The sequence below is a fragment of the Corvus moneduloides genome, chromosome 4 (assembly GCF_009650955.1).
Source record: "Corvus moneduloides isolate bCorMon1 chromosome 4, bCorMon1.pri, whole genome shotgun sequence".
NCBI classification, from domain to species: Eukaryota; Metazoa; Chordata; class Aves; order Passeriformes; family Corvidae; genus Corvus; species Corvus moneduloides.
In genome coordinates, this window is record NC_045479.1 from 32,862,527 (window position 1) to 32,885,330 (window position 22,804).

The 22,804-nt window shown below is 37.1% G+C and overlaps 1 protein-coding gene across 9 annotated transcripts in view; it reads left to right on the top strand.

Moving 5' to 3' along the window:
- The window catches only part of MGAT4C (MGAT4 family member C), a 339,257-nt gene that overhangs the window by 306,821 nt on the left and 9,632 nt on the right, over positions 1–22,804 (top strand). For 7 of the 9 annotated variants that reach the window (XM_032107337.1, XM_032107343.1, XM_032107338.1 and 4 more), the window contains 2 exons: positions 17,986–18,134; positions 22,648–22,795. In XM_032107337.1, the coding sequence (XP_031963228.1) occupies positions 17,986–18,134; positions 22,648–22,795 (297 nt within the window). Of the gene's footprint in view, positions 1–11,374; positions 16,890–17,985; positions 18,135–22,647; positions 22,796–22,804 lie in introns of those variants that run through there. The other 2 variants (XM_032107341.1, XM_032107345.1) reach the window with 2 other exon arrangements.

A 22,804-nucleotide genomic window follows, 5' to 3' on the forward strand; every position in this document is an offset into this window, starting at 1 on the left:
AAGTTATTACAGAGCACAGTACAGTCCTTCTGTTCTTATATTTTCACATTTCACTAACGCAAGCAGACTCACTAACAAAACTATTTGAAATGTATGGTCTCCCCAAGTGCCTTTACTATAGTAAATGGTCCTTGATGCATTACTGAGGTTCATCAGTGAATGTATAAAAAGAATAATTTCCTTTTTATATTTTTTCTAATGCTAAAAAATCAAAAATGCTGATAGGTTAAACTTGAAATTCTTCTTACAGAAATCTGCAGCAAAGGGAATTGTTGTTACCTTATAGAGTGACTGCATAAAATGAAGCACTTAGGTAGAGTTAAAAAACCCCACACCTTCCCACAAATAGCGTTCATCATATTTTTCTATTAATGGGTATGCCATTATACTCGTGTGTGCTAATGTTGTTTCTGCTGCTCAAATGAAGCACTCCATGCAGTGTTTCAGCTAACAGTGAGCAAAAACAATACTTTACTATGAAATCTGTATTGTAGTTTGCATTTTACCTCCTGTTTGATACAGATAAATTCTTTAGCTGTGCCACATTTTTCCTCAAGATTGGGCAGATCAGTGAGGACCATAAAATATTAATATGAAAGCTTAGAGAATTAGATATGTCTGTGACTGTAGGTTTGTCTTGTTGGTAAATCTTTCTCAGTCTAACCTATTTCTACTTTTTAACTCCATCAGAAAAGATGCACTGTAAAAAATATTATGTCTGTTTAGATTAAAATATATGTGATTTTTCAGACAAGAGAAAGGGTATTTTTTTTTTATTTAATGCTCCAAGTTTATTTAAGAATTTTATACATTTTTTACTAGTTTTGTTGTCAAAAGCAGACCTGATTGCCAGTATGCCATTTTCTTTTATTTCTCCAATCATCACACTATCCTGCAGATCACGTGGAGCTAGGTGAAAGGGTAGAAGTAGGGAGAAAGAAAATTATAGCTTAATTTGTAATCTTGTGCCACCACAGGGAAAAGATACTTAACCAGCTAGTTGCCTTGGTGGGTGTGTGTCACAGGAGAAGCTGTTGAGAGACCTCTAGTTTTTGACTAGGCCCTGTGATTTGGGGATTGAAGAGGAATGGGAAGTGATCACGCCATCTTCCTTTCCAACACCTTTTTTAGCTTATGCATTTAGGGCTTGCTTATATTAAACTAGATGGTATCAAAACTTCTGTCCCAAAGGTGGAGGATTGAGTGGACCTTTTCTTTGGTTGAGAGATAGTTTCTTTTATCTTCCTTGTTGCACTATCTTGTATTTCTTGGTATTTCTTTTAGTTAGCTGCTATTAACATGGTTTAGTTAAATAGAAACAACTCTTAGGCTGAGGAGGCAGCCATTTTTTTCAAATTAATGTTAGCCTGTGCTGGGCAGATTTTAATGAATTATCCATGTAGCAGCATAAATGGGAATGGGTATCCTGACTCTGCAATGAAAAGTAAAAGTAATTACACAAGAACAGGTCATGCTAAATGTCCTTGAACAACAATAAGCTGTCTCTAATTACTAGTCTGTGACAATGTGGATTTTTACATCCTTGGAAAATTAATTGTATAGCACTAGGAAGATTTTGCATTTTTCCTCCTACTTGACTCATGCTGCTTGCCATGCATTTGTTATTTACATTTTCCTTTGCTTACTACTGTGATGGGATTCTATCAACCTGCTTAAAATAAAATTTGGAGAAAATGGCTCTACTTGTCTAGACTTCTCAAAATCTAAAGCAGTATCTAAAGACAGGAGTCACCTTACCTAACTTTACTCTTGAAAAAGTGGAGTAAATGGAAAGGGACAATTTGCCTACTCAGAACACCTTTCTGAAACAGCTATCTTAGCATTCATTTAATTACTTTATAATGAGTATCTGTGTAAGCAGCATGGATTATGACTAATGCTTAGGTGACTAAAACCAGAGGATGAATTCTTTCCTAATGCTTGGAATTGTTGCTGTTTCTGCTCACAGTACTATCAACCAGCTTCAAGGTACTGCCTTCATAGCTCAAAGTGTGGTAGACAGTGACATAACAACTAATTCTTGGTTTTATGCCTTGTCTAGGCCTGGTACTACATTGGTAATTCCAGTCTGTCTTTTTGATTATCCTATAAAAAAACATTTTCCATCAAAATTCCTTGTTAAATGTATACATCCACCAACAATGGGGACCCAAATCTCACGATCTGCATCCCAGACTCCCTCAAATTCACTATCTAATATTGTGTCCTTTCTGTCCATTTCTATAGCTCCTTTTAAGTCAGGAATTTGACAGTCCTTCAGTTCCTGAAGTACACCCAGAAGATTCCAAATTTGGTGAGGTTTCTGGGCTCCACACATATTTTGCTCATTGCCAGTAGCTTCCTATGTGCACTGCTAATGGTTTGCTTAGAGGATTTCCAAAAGTCATAAGGGGTGAGGACTTTCTGGTGAGGCATAAGCAGGACAATGAAACACTTTTGACATTATACTTTCCATTCTTACGAGAACAACACTTTTCTCAAAATGTTAGAAAAGAAAGTTTCAAGGAGAGTTGCTACCTTCTAGAAGACACCATAATATTCCTCTTGAGGTGACCAGAAACCCTATTGTACAAAACAGTTTTGTCCTGTGCCCAATGTGCCTAACAGATCAGAGCTAAGCTGACAGTGGTGGGTGAGAACACTAATCCATGGAATCTAACTGGTCTCATCCCTACCAAACTTTCACTTTTTAACCTTGTCTTTCGTCTATTAAAAATAAAGAAAAAAGGAAAAGCAGCTTTCTTTTAGTCCAGAGTAGAATGAAACACCAAGTCATCTGTTTCACAAGAGGAACCAAGCAGTTTACTATTTCATGTTGGCCTTTTGCATAGTGTTAAATGAAATCACACATTGCTCAGACTTTCTAATTAACAGTATGCTGTGTGGAGGAAGTCTTTCAGTAATTAACCTTTCACTTAATCAAAGTACACTTTCTACTTTTCTCCATCTTCAATCTATTTCATGTTTTTTCTCCCTTTATTTCTTATTATTTACTTTGCAGTCTAGATCTTGCCTTTGAAATACTAAGATCAAGTCCCAGATTCACAGCTATCAAAATTTTGAGCTGCACTGTAAGATAACAGGGAAGGGTAAAGCTTATTTTAATTCTAATAATTCTGAATAAAATATCAGTTTTAGTATGATAGAAAAATAACTCTCATGAGCCATTTTTCTTGGCTGAAATCATATACACTAATAAAGGTGTTCTGATTTTCATTCAAAATCAAAGGCTATTCACTTTAGGAATGTAGAACTCTTTTTGTAAAGCGAGACATAATTGATCCTTATGTATACAATAGAACTTCATCAAACTGAAAACTGAGCTCATGTATCGCCTGCAGATTTTCTCTTAATTTTCCACAATGTTCCAGATTCTTAAGCATTTCTTAGGTAGTAATATTTTTCATTTTATTCTATAAAAATATGGAGTCATTTATAAATAAAATGTAGTACAAAGAGGAGGCTTACAAGCCAATGTATACAGATTTGAAAGTATAGAGAGGTCAGGTAAAAATCCTGAAATAATTGTCTGTTTTATAAAGTAATAAAAAGAGTGGAAACTGTTTAATAAATGTAGTTTCTCCAGCAAAGAATAATATTTCTTTTTCTCTCTTGTATCCACTTAAGGAAGTAGAATAATGTATTGACTATGTGGAAGAGACTAGTTGCCAAATAGTCAGCCTAAATGATCTCCTAGTTGATGTTTTATCAATATTTTTGCTGAATTAATTAATCATTACTTCATACATGTGTGTTTGCATATTTTTATCTTACATAAACTTAGAAAAGCCTAAAAATAATCTTCTAAATAGAGAGCATGTAGGGACAGGACAAGGGGAAATAGATTCAAACTGAAATAGGGCAGGTTTAGATTAGATATTAGGAAGAAATTCTTTACTGTGAAGGTGGTGAGGCACTGGAACAGGTGGGCCAGAGAAGCTGTGGCTGCTCCGTCCCTGGAAATGATCGAGGCCAGGTTGGACAGAGCTCTGAGTAGCCTGGTCTAGTGAAAGGTGTGCCTTCCCATGGCACACCCCCATGGGGGCTTGGGACTAGATGATCTTTAAGGACCCTTCCAATCCAAGCCATTCTATGATTCTATGATCTAATTATTGAAATATTTTATATTTTTGCACTAAGTCATTGCACACTCTAAGCCAGTATAAAAACACAAACTTCACTGTCATGTAGTTTAACAGAAACAACAAGCAATGAAAAATCACTGTGTACTTACTGAGCTACAGGACATGAAATATTCATGCAAAATAAACACAAAAATTTAGGTAAGGTATAATGTCTAATTTATTTCTGATCATCTTTGTTTCTGTAGACACACTAATAAAAAATAACTAGGATGTTTACTGTACACAAACTTGCTGAAATATACTTCCTTTAGGACACTAACTTTTCAAGCATCATATTAAAATAATGTATTGACATAGCTCAGTGGAATCACAGAAAGGTATTATTTCACCTACTGATGTTACAAGGTTATATCATGTTGATGTTATAGGATTTGTACAATCAGAGGTCAAAAGAACACTAAAAGCCTAGGCTGATATCTACAGTCCAGATGTATTAGAAAGTGACACAGAAAATGATAGGTTTATATTAGAATCTCAATGGCCATTAGAGCTCAAGCATTCAGTGGTATAAAAATTTCAATAATATTGAAATTCTTCTACTTCTCCTCCTAAGCCCAAATTTAAAAAGTACTTCATACATCCTGAGCAACTATTAGATACTATGTCATACTGAGAGCTGATGGAACCTAAAAACATAGCTGCATTCTGGCTTTTGGTTTCATGCTCTCTCATGAAGTCACCAGGAAGAGTGTGAAGCAATCACATTATTTTCCATGTAACTTCACAGGTCTTCTTGAAGTGCCTACTCCCAAAATTCATGGTGAAACATTAAAAATACCCCAAGCATGTAGAAATTTTGCCAGCAAAGAATTCTAAAAATGTTCTAGTACATAATATAAGCCACTCTTACTACCATATTTACTTCAATCAAAGACTGACAATTAAGAAAACCAGAATTTTTGTCTTTTCCCCTTCATTATTCTTCCTGTGCTTATTATCTTCATTAAAGATTCATATAAAATTAATAACTGTAAACTTAAAACAACAGAAGCCAAGTATCTGTCTGATTTTCCACTTGCAGGCAATTCAGCCATTTTCCTCTAATTTACTACAGTTATATGTCTGAGTCACATATTTCCAAGATACAAATCAGCAAGTCACAGTGTGCTTGCTTGGCTGCATTTGCAGATATGTTTAGTCCCACTTCCCTAATCCACACACAGAAGAGCCTGTCATAAAACTTAGTTGCTAAATATTTACAGTTGAAAACTATTGATCATCAGCAATACTGTGAATAATTTCTTTCCCAAGGACATTGTGCCCGCAGTTGATGAAGATACATCCGTGGTCTCTGCAGCTTCCATTAAAAAGCATATTCTCACACAGCTTGCAGCAAGAAAGCAGGGCTTCAGCTTGCATGGCTGTTGTTCCAGAAGGCAAATATTGTAAATAATGAATGTTCCCCTTCCTCCTCCTTTCCTTACCTTTTATATCTGAGCTGACATTATATGGTACAGAATATCCCTTTGATCAATTTGGGTCAGCTGGCCTAGTTGTGTCTCTTCCCAGGATTCTGCCAACCCCCAGCCTACTGAATGTGGACAGACAGCCTTGGTGCTGTGCCAGTGCTGCTCAGCAGCAGCCAAAAAACACCAGTGTGTTATCAGCACCTTTCCAGCTACCAATGCAAAGAACAGAACTGTGAGGGCTGCTGTGGGAAAGTGAACTCCATCTCATCCAGACCCAATACATGGGCTGAGTACCCCGTACTGCATTGAAATGAAACAGCTCTCTGACTTACTGTCCTGCCATACAGAAAATTTATTCCACCTGAAATTTGTTCCCCCATTAACACAACTTAATGGCATGAGTCCACTATGGCTGTTAAGCTCTTCAATGGGTATCTCTTGCAACTTTCATATATCCTGCAGTAAAGCTATTAATTACTTACTGTGTGGCATACAGGTAATAGTCTGTCTGCTTTGTGCTGTACTGTGATGAATCTATTAAATAGAAACTCTAGAAGCAGCAAAATCATGTTCTGGCTAAAGCCAGGGGGAAGCAGCAGAGTCTGATACCTGGACAACTGGTTTGTGAAATGCACAGAGGGACCTATCTTGGGACAGACAAGCACACTCAAGATTTTTAACGGAAGCAAACTTGTAGCTGTCTACTGCAGACAAGATGTGCCAGCCATAGTGCCATAGATGGGGATGATAGAGGATGTGACCTTGTGTTATTGTAGAATTAAGACATTTCTGTGCTGAGGATATGTGCAGGTCTGTGCTGTAGTTCCATGTTTTGGAGATAGAGACAGCAGCTTATTGTTTATGTGCTGTCCTTAAAAAGGAAGCGAAAGGAAATTACTAAGGGAATGTGAAAGGAATTCGTTCCTTTGGGTACCTATAACTGAGTATGACATCTCAGGCTATTTTTGTAGCCAGTGAAGAGAAATGAGCATTTTTGAGGCACAATTCATCTGATATATTTTAGAAAATTGTCCTTTAGTGAGACGAATGACAGTTTAGAAATACTTACTTTTCTTCATTGGCTATAAATGGAGACCAAGTGGGACTAGCTCAGGCACTCACATCACCAGTGTCCGTGTTTGGCCAAGCAAATACCATTTTAAGACAACGAAGCACAACTCCAATGAGTTCTCAAACAATGGGGCATACATCCAATGGGCATAACACCCAACAATCAGTAGTGGAGGAGTGGCCTGAAAGTATCGCCTCAGGAACTTTGTGCATCTATCAATAAAGTTATTATGTGTTCTTCTGCTGTAGTCATTCCTGAAAGCCCTATTTGAAAAGGTGCCATGTCTCTTGTCCTTAAGGTTCACTAAATCTATTTACGTTGTAATTCATTAGAAAAACAGAGGGTACTGAGATTTTATGAGTGTTTACAACAGTGTTTCTTGCCAATGCTGAGTTAGACTGTTATTTTCCCTGAGCTCTCTGTAATATCACTGGTGGTGAGAACCCTCTACAGAAGGTGATTCAAAAGGATATTGCAAGGTTGGTGCTCTAAAGGAACCGGTTTGAGCAAAGTGGAACGCACATCATTACATAAGACTCACCATTAAACTTATTTCTGCATTTTAGGAGCTATTTAAAAAGCTAGTGTACCTACAAAGGACAAATTTGGGAAGTGATGTAAAATAGAGAATAAAAAGGAAATTATTTTTTCCTTGCCATGGAGATTTTGTTTCTGTTCTTTTTATTTTACTCTATTTAAGATACCGTGGATATTCTGGTTGTTTTTCTTCTCAGTAAAAATGCTACACTTTGCTCCTAGTACATAGGTCCAACTAAAATTTTAACTTGTCAGTTGGTCTAATTTGAACTGTACTTGCAAAGGAATGCAGTTTTTCTAGTGAGAAACTCTTTTATAGCATTTCTTTTTCCCCAAACTCTAAAATTCTCTTTTCTTCCCAAACTACACTGTAGCTGCTGGCATTGTAAAAATGAGAAAAACAGATATTGAAAGTGCACATTTAGATTTATTGAGCTTATTCTTGACCATAAAGTGAGAAATTCCTTCCTGTCCATGTATTGAATTTAATTGAAATATCTGGTTTATTTAGTAACCATATTTTTATATATTGATATAATTTAAGACACATAAAAGAGTTTTCTGTCACTAATGTGAAGCTATATTTAATAGCTTCTTCAGAGGAAAAGTGGATTGGAAGTTTATCTTAAAACACTCAAGAAAAAAACATCAAATACATTTATTAAAGATTTATTCACCTTCTGCTACTAAACTTTGATTATTTAACAATTTATTTGGAAAAATAAGGAATTCAAAAATATTTTTTGTATTAGAAACCTTGATAACCAATAGTATTATTATTGCCATGACTTGAGTTTATTTATAATAACTGAAATATAGAATAGTAGAAAAAGTAATTTAAGCCTTTATTGATCATCAAGTTTTCTGTGTGGCAAGGATAAAAAAGCCTATTTGGCACACATGACAGGTTGAGTATATCATCCAGATACTTTGTTGATGTTTTTTTGTTTTGGTTTGTTTTGTCTTGTTTTCAAGAAAGGCAAGGGGGAAAGTTTTTTGCTTAGGTTACAAAATTATCCAAGGCACAACCTAACAGATCCCACCAAACGTAATGCTAATAAAACATAAATTGAAGCTAAAAGTAAAATGAATTAAACATCTCCTAGAAAAATGGGAAACTAATCTTCTACAAGACAGAAGTAGTAACACCTTCTCCTTCACCACTATCCCTTTGAATAATGGTGCATCAGTTCAATGAAATCAGGCTTCAGCTGAATAGCAGAGATTTCCACAGGCACAGGCTTTGGAGAGATGTTCCCTTCTCAAATGGAACTAGTTTTACTTGACAGGTCACAGAGATAAAGGGCAGCATGGCCCTGCTCACTGAACTCAGCTTTAGATAAGTCAGTGTGCTTGCAGAAATCCCATGCTCCTCAGTTTCATGGATCTGAAATGCCTGTTAGCTCGGCATGTAGCTATTCATCCAAGGCCTCTTCACTCTGCCTAGACTCACTTTTATGAAGTCTGTGGGAAATCTGATGATTAAAGTTGAATTCATCATCATGGCAATTGAAAGCTGCTAGTGCACCTGGTCTGTTTCCTTTCTATGAAGGATTTATTCACAAGGTCTCTAAACTAATATTAACTCAGAAGGCAAAAGCAGTGCTGATTCTGGCAACAGCAGCTATTTACTCCTCCCACTGCACATCCTGCTTAGCTTGCATGATCATATTGCATTAGAGTACAAGATAATGTTGCAGATTTTAGGTACCTCTAAGACCATCTTCCTTCCTTGCACAGTCAACATCAATTAATGTAATAGATCAAGGCCAGACTGTTCCATAAATAACACAGTCCACTCAACAGCAAAAATTATTTTAGTTCTTTCTTGCTAAAAACCAAACTAATGCAAGCAAGACTACTGGTTTTTGAACACCTGAACAGCTTTGGAGATATAAGTTGTGTTTCTGCTAGTTAGCTTGACTGCAGAGTCAAAGCAGAAGATGACTAATTTTGGATGTGTTTTGTCCACACACTGGATTGCTCCTATTGGAAAAAAATTATCAAAATTATATTTTTTATGTGACTATAGATGAAGACACAAAATGTTAAAAGAAAAATTAAAAGTGACAAATAACAGCATTTTATAAAGAATTTGTTTCATTTTATATATGGTTATTCATCAAAATTTACTGAAGTGTGTTTTGTTCTTTTTTTCTTTTTTAAATAATAAGCCAATTGTTGGTCACACACCCCCATCCATAGTTTTCTAAGCCTTCTCTGTAGAATGAGTTATTTTATTGATCAGGAAGCTGGTGCCTGGGTGCTCATTGGAAAGCCTTAATGAAACTCTTATCTTAGAAAGAGATTAGTAGTATGGCCAGTGAAAACAAATTTTCTGGCATTTAATTTTCTAATTATTTTACGTTATTTCCCAGGGGTACCATGACCTCCACAGATACATGGCTTTGTGCAAATATCCAATTATATGGTAGAATCTCATGAGTTTGAGAGTTGCCCCTTAGAAGTTAGCCAACTTTCTAAAAGGACTTTTTTACTCTTCTGAAAAAGTTAAACCTAGTCTAAGTAGATGGTAAAGGACCCAACCATGCCATTAATAAAAAATAAAAAATAAAAATTAATAAAAAAAATGTAATAAAAATATTTGGAAGTCACCCAGTAAAAAAAGTATTTACTTTTTGATCTTGTCAGTATCCCCCAAATTCAAATAATTATGTAATCTCTGTGAAACAATATGTAAGGATGCCAGGTAAAACATTGTTCAATACTTGACATAGGTCCATTATTTTCAACACCAAGAGTATCTCCTCAGAAGTGATTACTTATCACAAACACTATCACTTGTTCCTGATCAGATAAAATCCCTCAACATTGTGCATCTCTGGTAATGCTGCCTTCTGACGAGCCACAAACACTGTGAAGCAAGAAGAGGATGGAGAATTTTTGTCACAACTCAGTCCCTAGAACCCTCTTTAGGGTTAAGGTTATGTCAAATGATAGGTTGATACCAGTCACACATATATACAACTGCATGGAGGCTCTTTGGTTTGTTTAGTTGAGGGTTTTTTTGTCCACATCAGGTTTACAAATAACTAAATGATTGTAGATGACACAAACCTGAGAGGAGTGGCTGATATGCCACAGAGTTGTGCTGCAATTCAAAGGGACCTTGACAGGCTGGAGAAATGGGCTGAGAGAAACCTTAAGTGTCAACAAGGAGAAGTTCAAAATCCTGCACTGATAGCAACCCCATACACCAGTATATGCTGGGGACCACCCAACTGGAAAGCAGCTTAGCAGAAAAGGACCTGGCAGCGACAGTAAACATGAATTTGAAGAAGAGCCAGTAATTTGCCCTTGCAGCAAAGACTGTGGGGAAATAACAGAAGATTGGCAAGGAGTATTGTAAACACACACTCAAGTGACTTACAGCTGGGGTGTCAAAAACCACATATATTATATTAATTGCTGTTTAGCCTTGTGTGTTTGACAAGCAGAACATCTGTGTTTAGATAATATAGGCCTGTGATAGGCTTAGAGGCACCCTATCAAACATTCTGGAGATTTATTCTCTGATGCAAGAAAGATCAAGCACAGTGGTAAACTGTGCCTCTGCAAATCCCTGATACACAGGCAAAACCAGTAGGTTCAGTGACCCCCTAGTGTGGACCAAGCTCTGCAGTGCCTGCATCTCTGCTTGTGTACCTGGGTGCTGTTTTGAGGATCCCCAGCTGGTGGAGTAACAAAAATAAACATACTCTGTCTATTTTGTTGATATTTTTATGTTTGTTCCTGCATCCTGCCTGTGCTGACTCACACAAAGGTAAATGGTATCTTGGGCTCCGTAGACAAAGCACTGCCAGCAGGTCAAGGGCTGTGCTGTACTCAGCACTGGTGACACCAGTCCTAGAGCGTTGTACCCAGTTCCAGGTTCCCCAGTAAAGGAGAGACATGGACATACCAGAGAGAGTCTAAGCAAGAGCCACGAGGATGTTTAAGGGACTGGAGCATCTTTGCTATAGGAAAAGATTGAGACAGCTGGGACTGTTAAGTCTGGAGAAGATGAGGTGCAGATGGAATCTTACACTGTATATGAATACCTGAATAAACGACACAGAAAGAAAACAGAGACAGCAGTGCCCAGTGACAGGACCAGAGGAAATGGGCACACACTGAAACACAGGAGGTTCCCTCTGAACATCAGAAAACAGTATTTTACTGTAGGGTGACTGAGCACTGGAACATGCTGCCCAGAGAATGTGTGGCTCTCACTCCTTGCATATATTCAAAAGCTGTCTGGACACAACCGAGAGCACCTGGTTCCAGGCAGCATTACACAGATGTGGAGAGTGGGACAGAGGACTTCTGAAAGTCCCTTTCAGCCTCAAACTTTCTGTGATTTTGCAGTTCTCTGAAACAGCCACTCACCTTTCTATTATGTGAGGCTACAGAGTGTGCTGTAGAGAAAACCATGAACTGATTTCATCAGAATCAGATGAAACTCTTTTCATCAAGATTAGCTGGCTTTGGACAAACACCTCTAGTCATTTTTTTTTCATACCAAAAAAATGTTTCTCTCTCTCTCAGTGCAATTCTATTAAAACAGGGTTGTCCATGGCACTTGACAAGCTCTTAGCTCTAAACCTTAAAGGCTGTGGAACATTGAGGTGTAAGTTAACACAGAGTAAGTGTTGCTGAGACATTAGCTCATATAGTCTGTGCTTTGGGTGAAGGGACTGAGAGCTGAGGTATCTTCATACCAGGATGTCACTCTAGTTTATTCGGGCTGGTCCCTAATAGACTCAAGGAATTTAGTTTATCTGATAGCCTGTAGCTTCTGATAATCCCAGTACTCTCATACTGCGTAAATGTACCGTGTGACAACAGTTTACTAAAGTTTTATTTTCTGTTGAATCTATCAGCACTTGTGTCCATGCATTCCTTTCATTATTGATAAATCAATGGCTAAAATCTAATGGATATATATGTAACTCGATGTCTATCCTCATCTTTCTAAAAATTCTTTCCTCAGAATGGTGCCCAGTGCTATCTTCCACACACAAGGGTTTCTCCTTGTATTTCTGATGCAGATTTATACCCCACTCCTGTATCTCTAAAAGCTTCTAATCTCACTCTCCCCAATGTCACAGTTATCTGTTTCTTCCCTCTTCATGGCCATGTTGTTTTATTTGGCTCTCTGCTTTGTCTCTGTGGAACAGAAATTCAGCGTTATTTCAGGTTTCTTTGGGTTTCTTTTTTTTTTTTTTTCTTATCTTCCAGGCTTTTTCCACATGACATTAACTCACTGTCTATATCATTTTTCTAAACCCCATATTTTACACTACAATTTACTTGATAAAATATATCCAGTGGTATACAACCATCTAATCCAGTGATGGATTAGATCGTGCTTTACCATCTAAGTCAATGCAACTTCACACTTCTTAGTCATCTCTTCCCCTTGATTATACTTGACTCCTCCATGCCAGAAAAAATGCTCAGAGCATTACAGCCAGAGTTTTGTGACTCCGTTTTCTATCACTCTGAAGCTGTCAGACAGGAAAGACACTTCATCCACCAACACCTGCTTTGAATTTAAGCTCTTTGCTTTTCTGTACTGTTCAGTAACTTGCCTTAGCTGAATCATCTCTTTCCTCCCAAACTTTCATCCCTTTTCTAAAATTGTTGGGGTCTGTCTATATCTGTATGCTATTTAGTGTTTGAAGTAATCTCCCACTTTCTGTGGATCAAGGATCAATATGCCTTTCAAATTCTTTTTAAAACCTACTTCTTTTGCCCATCCTTTTATCAGTGTCAATTTTGAGTAATCTGCCTACTAATACATCTCTATTATTTAACATCCTGTATCTAGAATCTAGATTTCAGACCATATGATAATCTTTAAACCATTTATTTTAAGCATGTGTAGCCACACAATCTACTTATGGCTAGTTTAAAACCTGAGCTCTACCCTCTGAATTTGTTAGCCTCATTCTGAGTTAAACTTTCCTTTCCTTCAGACCAGTTTTTATTTCCCTGCTGCCAGTGACAGCGAACATCCTGTCTGTCAGCCTTAAATGTTTTATATGTATATTCAGGCTTTCACCAAGGCAGACAGTGAGTCTGGTTGGGAGTCTGTCTGAGCCCTATGGAATAGCCTATCCATTATGATTCTCTAGTAAACTACCCTCTATAGCTCAAATCTACATCACAATTCAGGATTTGGTTTTTTAATCTTGTATAAGAAAACCATGGCCCATGCAAAATGTAATTATAACCATGTAAAAACCATGTAAAAAAATCTGCTTTGTTTGGGGCTTTTTCCTTTTTTTTTTTTTTTTTTCTGAAAGTGTTTCCTTTGCAACTCTATAAAGATAACTGAATGCAACCCTTGAGGTATTGTGTGCAGCCTTCCAAAAAGAAAAAAACTGAAAACCACATTGGACGAGCATTAAGAACTGCAAGTAAAGCAGTTCACTAGCAGACTGGTGGAATGGTGTGTCAGAAAACTGAGGAATGAAGTGGCTGCTTCTGAGTGTCTCGGTCAAATCATGGATTACAATAAAGTTCACAGGGGTTTTAATAATCCAATCATGTTATTTTTGTATGTTATCTCATATAATAATGTGGCAGTGGATTAGCTCTACCTCTTGGAATATGGACTCTACAGTGGCAGGTAAAGCTACATGTCTTATTTGGAAATGTTAAAATATAAAAATAATTCAGTCGCCGTTTCTGACAGCCATCAGTGCCTCTGCAAATAAGCAACTTTTTTTTGAGCTGCTGCAGCACAGCACTCAAGCAGACCAGAATATAATACAAAGATTACTTTGTTGGTCCATCCCTGTACAGCTGTAGATAGAAGCAGATTCACTGTACTTGTCAGGTAAGGCTAAGTCCTTAACTCGTGTTGGCATCCTTAAGGGTAAAGTAACATCACAGGGCCTTTTTCTGTATCTGTTTCTGGAGGAAATATGTCAGGAAAGCAAATGATAATCCCTGAAAGCAGGACAAAGCACAAATCCCTAGTATTATCAGAAAGTGATGAAGAATTAGAATGGATCAAATATGAAATGGTTTACCACAGTGAGTGTGCAAGAATGAGGCCTAGAGAAATTATTCTACAGATGGCAAAAAATCTTTTACTCTGAAAAGAGGAAAATAAGGAAAAAAATCTTGCTTTATGTAATTTTTTTCCTCTTGGGAATAGCCATATTGAAATCCAAATTGAAATTTGTTTTAAAATTTAAATAGACATAAATTTAAATAATTTAATTCTTTGGCTTCTAGGACTTAGTTTATTAACAACAGACTCTTTCTGAATGGTCATTTGGGACTTACTTTTATAAAAAATGTTAAAATTCTTCTGAGTGCTACAAATTCTGCAAGAGAAAACCTCACACGGTGTAAAAATCAATTTTTAACCTTTTACACAGCTTTCATACCTTTGTAGATCCTATAAAGAACAGCCTCTACACACTGTAAAGGTATGCCATTGCATTTTTCAGCTCACCACCTCTTCACTGTGTATCATTTTAGTAAGTCAAAGGAATTATAATTTCACATGACCATTTAAAACTGCACATGTATGTCTGATAGGAACACATACATCTAGAGACTGAGGAAAGCAATACATCTCATTTAGAAAGGAAAAGATTTATAATTCATACATGTCAATTAATTATTTTGTTTAACTGCTTAATGCCAGATTTATGAAACAAATTGCATTTATACCATCCTGATAGCTACTTAATTGTGCATGAATAATGAAGGCATAAAGTCTTCAAGCAAAGCTGTGCCTTCAGAATTGAATTATGAATTGAAAGCCTTTTCTTCAATATGAAAGTCAAACATTTTTAGTAATGGTGAATATTCTGCTCAAATGTCTTAAAGAACACCAGGGGTCTCACTGCAGGAAGTTCTGAGACTATTTTTCAAAAGGTGACAGACATTACTTGCAAAAAAAAGGCAAGATTTACCCTTTTTTCTGCGCAAATTTCACTGGTGCAGCGTTCCACAAATCAATCCAAAGATTGGATACAGAGATGCAAGAGGCAGCAGCTCTGGGAAGAAGTAAGGAATTCTGCATGTACGTATGTGTGATTCTGGGTGTGTTCTGAGCTAAATGCTTACAGCACGAGGATGTCAAGCAGCACCTTCAGACAAACTGGCTGGGGGGACTGTGTCGGGAGGACTGTGCTGAGGAACGAGCTGGGGGCTGGCAGGGGCGAGCCCGCGCTGCCACCTGGTGTCGCAGCGGTGTCAGAGCCTCCTCCGTGACGGGCTGTACCGGGGCGCGCCCCCCTTGGGGCGTCCTTCCCTGCCGTGTCTTTAGTTGGTACGGACCTACCAATAGATCTGATGAACAAAAAACCCTCTCTGGCACAATGTTTAGCTTTCAGCTGTTTCCACGTATAAAACAGTGATGTAATGGCTTTGTGAGAAACTAGCCTGAGGAATGCAGATGTCCTCTGAGTGATGACTTACTGTGCTCTCCTCTTTCTGTACGTCAGTTTTAGTCATGACAGTCTTATGTTCCTCTAGCCTCACCTATGTAATTCCCTCTATTTTTATTCCTAATCCAACATGGGAATTATCTACTACAGTATGACCAGCAAATATAGTTCTAAGCCTCTTCCTCACCCTTGGGGACTTCAGACAGGCAGCTCAGAGGAAAGATGAGGGACCTGTGTAACACCACAGTCCAGCCAGCAAATATGACATATGCATTCATCCTGTGACTGAAAAAAACACATTTATTTATTTCCAAGTTTTTCAAAAAAAACCCCAATCGATAAGGTTTAGAGCTAAGTCACTGACAGTGACTGCAAGCACTCTAACCCAGATTACCTCCATTTTCAATAGTCAGGATAGTTAATGCCTCTGTCTGAGAAGTGTCAGTATTTAATTCATCCAATGATCCTCTGATTGTTTTTTAAAAGAGTGTAGTGGTTTGAAAATCAGTAATTGTACTGTGAGAAGAAGAAGGGAGAGGGCAGGGGAGAAGAGAGGGGGTGGGAGGTGGCAGGGAAATAAACAAAAATGAAACCCAAATTGTAGTTGTAACACAGTCTTTTCTAAAACAGGGGCAACCTTTCATTTCCACAACACCCTGCTGGAATCCACGGACAACTAGCAATCACAGTGTTGTCACAAGGAGTTGCAGGGGTATAGGGAGGCCTAGTGTTTGGAAATTCATGTCCTTAAAAGCTCCTTCCTGAGGTTTATTTTCAATGTCCTTAGATACTAAGAAAAAGGAAATCCTCTATGTGACTTAAAATAATATCTAAACTGGGGTTTTCATCTTCAGAATAATCTGGCTTCTGTAATTCAGCCCATCCCAAATAAAGACAGACAAAAATCTATATTGTTACTGATTCCTTTTTCTTTCTTCATGCAACCTGTAAATCGGTTTTATTCTCAACATAGTGAATACAAAAACATTCTGTGTACAACCAGCCTCCATTTACTGCAGTTCATATAGATTCCTAGCAGTTAAACATTTGTATTACTAATATTTGATATATTTACCTCCTGGTTTTCCAAAGTCTAATGGACTCATATTTTATACTGTTAAATATGTTTATTCAGTTTGGCAAAACAAATATATATTGAATTTTTTGCTTGTTATTTGCTCTGTTATTAGGACAGAAAATTTTCTATATGACATGACAAATCATTTATGAAACTCCTAATATGGCCGATTTTGTATCAGTGTAGATGTTCAACACTTCAAAAATGAAGGTATTTAAATGCGGGGTTTAACCATTGCATGTGTAGTGCTTTTAACTATTTCACACAGGCTGGCTTTAAAGTCTCCATTTGTATATAACTTCTGTATATTAAATCTGATTGAAGAATCATGAATTGCTATGGAAAATTGTCAAAATATGAGTAAGAATATAAACAATAATCTTATAATGCATTATTTTGCTAATAATCCCTCAGAGTTTGAGCAGTGAGATATTTAGTTTGTGGCCAAATCTTGTTCAAACACATGCAGTCCTACATGTTAGTGCTAAGGTTAGTGCTTACAATTTGGTAGACAAGACAGCATTCATTTTGTTTTAAAGTGACTAAAATGAATATGCAACATTGTGATATGACTAGATAGTCCTCTGTCTTGATCTTGAACAGAAGTGCTGAATGGCTTCTCTATGCCACCCTTCTCTATGCCACCCTTATTTGATTTATCTAATAGGGTTGGTAAGGATTTCCCAATACTCTGCTTAGACGTGTCTGGTCTAAGGCAGACACCCACCTTTCCTCTGAAGATGGAAATGATACCTCCACTGAGAGTTTTTCCATCCTAGTACAGAGGCCCAAGGCTAAGGGATGTTGAACAGTCTTGCTACTGCTTTTTCACTTCAAGGAAAGTACGTGTGCCTGGAAGCTCTGGTATACAGAATTCTTCTATAGGTAACAACACTTAGTCATGCAATAACTTTGTCCTTGCCGGTTCGCCTGACCTGTCTTTGGGAGGATACACAGGTACATAGGGAAACAATGCACAGCATCATCTCTAGCCACCAAGTTGGGATCTGACAGTTAAGCATAGCAAACTAAACTGTTGATGCACTCCTGCCACAGTGACATCATAAGCCCACCCTAAAATGGGTGCAACAGAGGGTATGTGCTTTTTCCTTTCTGACACACAAAAAAAGTTTATAGTTAAGATTGTATATTGAACCTGAGGATGACAACAATTACATGAAATTAATTCTGCCTGAAAGTGTAGTCTATGTATGTTTGAAGGGATTTGATACATCTGAAGGCAAGTTTAGTTGTTATCATGATTATCAGGTGGAACACTCTTGTAATACTGTGATTTTTTTCCTAGGTGACAGTATGCAGTTCTTCACGAGACACAACTTGAAATATTTTGATAAAATGAGATGCTTGCGGAAACGATCAGCAGTGTCATTCTTAGGAATCCTTGTTGTTTGCTTGCTGTTCATGAACTTATACATTGAAGATGGTTATGTTTTGGTAAGTTGTTAAGTGATCCTGGAAAAACAAACAGGATACACCCTAGTGAAACAGTAAATTTCATAATTCTTTCAATTTCCCCTGTTGGGGTACCATTAGCAGTGAAGTATCCTCCAAGTGTGTCCTTTATGATGAAACCATCTTCTTAATATATACTGCAGACAGTGTGCATCAGTTAGACCCTAACAGTCCTTTTCACAGAAGTAAATATCTCACTGTTTGTTGGAAGTATGGGAGATAATGAATGTAGTAAAACATGAAGATATCTCCATGAGGTGTCCTTTGAGGCAAAATATCCTCTGTATTCTCCATACTTCTGGATTTCCCTTAATTTTAATGTTGGAGATAAACTACAGCTGAACTATTTGTGTGAGCTGAGAGCTCGTTTTTCAGTATATACTGCAAATCTCGCCGCTGAATACTGCATTAAAAGCTATTATAGAAATAAAATTATAAAAGAAAATGTACACCCATTCCATCTACTTTAAGCTCCTTGCATAAATAATTTCATTTTAGTGGGTTTAGTTTGTGTTTTTCTTACATTTTGTAATTTAGATATAAATAAAAAAATTACTTAGATTTGAGTCTGACAGGTTCAGTGCTACAGCATTAACAATTAGACATAAATGAAACCTAATGTAAGTTTATGATTTTGAAAAAAAAATGCAAATATTGATGTTAGGAATTTCAACAAATAAGCTACCAACAACAGAACATAACTCTACCGTTTATATGTAACCTAGGGGTGTTTCAGTGCTGAATGCCAAGTAAGCCCTGGAGACTTGATTAATGGATTGAATTTCCAGTTCTTTGGAGATTGGACTGGGCCCAGTAAAGAACGTGGTGGCTGAAAAACTAGACCTTGCAAATAGTAAAATGACTAAACTGAATTTGTTATGTTGTGATATGATTAGATAGTTCTGTCTTTGTCTTGAATTGAACAGGGACAGCATGGGTTTTCCAATATTCTGAACGGTGAATTGTGATCTCGTTTGCATCTGAAAAGAAACATAATAGTATGTCAAGAAGTGTAATACACAAGCAGTAAAATACTTACATTATTTATCAGAACCATATATACATTCGTAATTATTTTAGTTTAAAATATTTTAATTATAAAATTAAACAGTAACTATAAAATTATTGTAAATATTTACAATATCAATACTATGTTAGTACTTTTTTTAGCCATTGAAGAGATAATCCATGCTTGTAGCATGTAACTCCATTACAGACATATTTCTTTGTCTAACACTAAGGTTTTGCACTCTTTTATTTATTTAGCATTTCTTGGTTATGATTAAATTTGACCTGGCTTATCACATTTTTTTTCCTAGTGGCATTTTCCCTAATGTTTCTTCTCTGTTCACTAATTGCTTCAAAGTCCCCCAGATGTTTCTGAAAGTGCTTTTATTATCACTGCTAATGGTGTTCCTCTTGGCTTGTTTTTGAAATCTTTTCCCGTCCTATTTGCCAGCTCCCCAGATGGCTCCATGTCTAATTCTTAATTTGCTCTTCCCCCCACCCCCCCCCCTTTTATAAATTCTCTTTCATTGCTTCTCTCATCACAGTTCTGGCATGTTTACATTCATGTAGCTCTCAGCCAAGTCTCTTGCCAAGTCTCCTGAGAGTTCTTCCAGGTCTCTTGATACCTTTATGGTCCATCAAGTGTTTTTCAAGTGTGTTAGGATGTTGACTTTTTAGCTTATTTATTTAGTTTTATTTTCAAATTTCCTGACCCTCCTGACAGCTCCAAACACACCATGTCTGGAGTGTTTTCTCTGCTGAGGTAAAAGATGAGCAATTTCAGCATTTGTGGTGAGGAGAAATATACTTGGGGAAAGCTTTTGAGGACAGCAGGCTAACAAGTTTCCCTCAGGGAATGAGAATCTGAAAGTCCTCAGAGCCCCAAGAGCTCTTTGAATTGCAGCCAATCTCCTGCTGGACTATCTTCTAAAGGCAACTGGTAGAAGGAAGACAGCTGACCCAGAGTTCTTCCCAGTCTCAGGCAGCAGGCTGTGCAAGGGGTTGTGGGACTGGTGTCTCTGGCACCAGATGTAAGACAAGTGGTCTTTTTCAAAATGTTAGAGTATTAAAATGAGATTCATTTTGGCAAATCTTAAGAAGGGAGAAGAGAAACTTTCTGGTTTTGCTCAAAGAGTCTCACACGTCCAGAGAATCCCTTCACTGTTTTTTGCAGGGCATTTGTAGCAGAGATGGAAAGTAAGGGCCCATGTGGCAAAATAGCTGAAGTATGTTGGGTAGAGGTTATGCAGTTATGCAGTGCTGATATGTGTGTATTAGAAAAGCAGTTTAAGGTGCTTCATCTGCAGCTATGAACTACATTTGATCAAGTATCTTGAAGAGGTACTAAGCTAATATATACCAGATATCACAATATGCACAAGGGGAGTTTCATACCTATTCAGAGCTCTAAGTGAATGGTAAGTGAAGCTTGTGTTCTGCACTCTTCTGTGAATACTAATCGCTATTTTGGGCACTGTGCAAAGAATAGCACCATCGTAGTGGACACAGCATCCTTAGCAGAGCAGAGTATCTTCAATAAAGTGTGGAGAACCCTGGCACATTATCCTATGGCACCCACATGAAACTCCCAGCCAACACTGGAATGTAAGTTAGAGGTTAGTTAAGAGATGAAAGCCAAAACCGTTACAGAAGAAGCTTGATAATAAAACCAAGAAGAGTTAATCAAACTCTTCATCTTCACTGACCTCTACATAGTAGTCAGAGATAGAAGAAACAGATTTTAATCGTTGGAAAAAATCCATATTTCAGTTTTGCCTGTCATTCAACAAAGGAATGAAACAACAACTATTAAAAAGAAATGTTAGTCACAAAAGGCATTTATTAAAGAGGGGAAAAAAAAGGGAAAATTTTTGTGGTCAGTTTAAATATCTTGCTTGTTAAAATCAAAACATTTTCTTCTGACATTGTCTATTTCTAAACATTTTGTGTAGCAAAACCTCAGCAGAATAAGTTTCCATTTCAGAAACTTATGAAACAAGGAATTTTGCTACTCCATTCTGGAACCCATTCTGGACACAATGGTTTGATATTAAGGAAAGGGTTTTGAAAAAAGGAAAGTTTTGGACCAGCCCTTTGCCTATTCCATCTGACATTTTTCATGGAAAATCTCCTTGAATTTTGGTGTATTTTCTTCCTAGATCATTGAGTTACATTTTAATCTTGAACCTGATCATCAAACTTCGTCTCGTAATTTATGAGCAAATGCAAAGTGGCACATAAGCACTAGAAAGAAATTACTCAAGAGACGCAGATCAGAATAGCATAACAGTGCAGGTAGATGTCCCTGGATGGCTGCCAAAGATCTTTACTAAGCTCAGAAGCGGATTATTTACTACTTTTATGCAAGAAAAACAATGAACTTAAAATGAATGTAAGATTAGTTTACAGAAACATTTCTTTGTGCTATAAAATATACTTTTGACACATTTTTTAATATTTATGCCATTAAATATGAGTGCTGTTTACTGTGTCTATGGTTGTTCTTGTTAGCAGTAGTACTATTACCACACAATGCTCCCATTTAATGACAGATCAGGAAGTTTTAGTGCATTAACATACTGCATATATCAGAAGAAATACATGTGCCTGTCATCAGACTAAAATCAAACCAGGGAAATTAAATAAACATTCCTACTTTTAAATTCAGTCTACATCACCTGTTAGATATTTTCCCTTTTCTTAAGGACTAAGGAAGAGATTTTCCCTGAGACCCAAGTGACCTTATAGATAGGGCACTACTGATGAAGCCATTCTTTCCCTTCTGTGCCTTTACTCTGACTAGGGGAGCCTCTTGGAAGAAAAAAACTGAAGAAGGAGGCAGGAAGAGGAGGCATGGGTGATAAATGTACCTTTTGACTATACCATCAAAAAGTGTTCACCAAATTCGGAGAAAATTTTGCTGTCTGCCTGATCACATGCATTTCTTCTTATCACAAACCTGAGTCAAAGCTACTCAGAAAAATGACAAAATGAGCCAGTGCCAGGATCTGGATTTGTCTTTCATTTGCAGCAGTTTTGGTGGATTTTTTAATCACTGAAAACATTTTTTTTTAAATCTCCCCTGCTTCTATATCTGGGAAAATTATCCATTTCTGACTGATGTTTTCTTATCCCTCTTTTGAATACCACAGTATTTGTTAACCAATAATTTAAAGTTTTCTACCTTTCCAGAGTTTTATGCAAAGTATTTTTTTTTCTTTTCCTGTTACTGTAATCTGAAGGCTTATGGTAGATTTTCTGTAGCCAAAAATGTATGATATTCAGTAATTCTTGTTGGTTTGGGGGTTTTTTGTTTGGTTGGTTTTTTATAAATGAGGTGACATCTACATGCTTTCACGAAAGCTGACAGTGAAAAATGTTATTCTTGGAAACCTGCCTGTCCATGTTTCCTCTCTAGCTGGCATTCACAAATGTGTTTCTCTCTGTCTCTCTCCCTTTTCTGTTCCTTTTGTTTTTCTGCTAATAGGAAGGGGACAAGCAAATAATCAGAGAAACAGCCACGCACCAGCTCAACCCAGAGCGTTATGTTCACAGTTTTAAAGATTTGTCTAATTTCTCAGGATCTATAAACATTTCCTATCGCTACCTAGCTGGCACACCTTTGCCAAGGAAAAGTAAGTAAC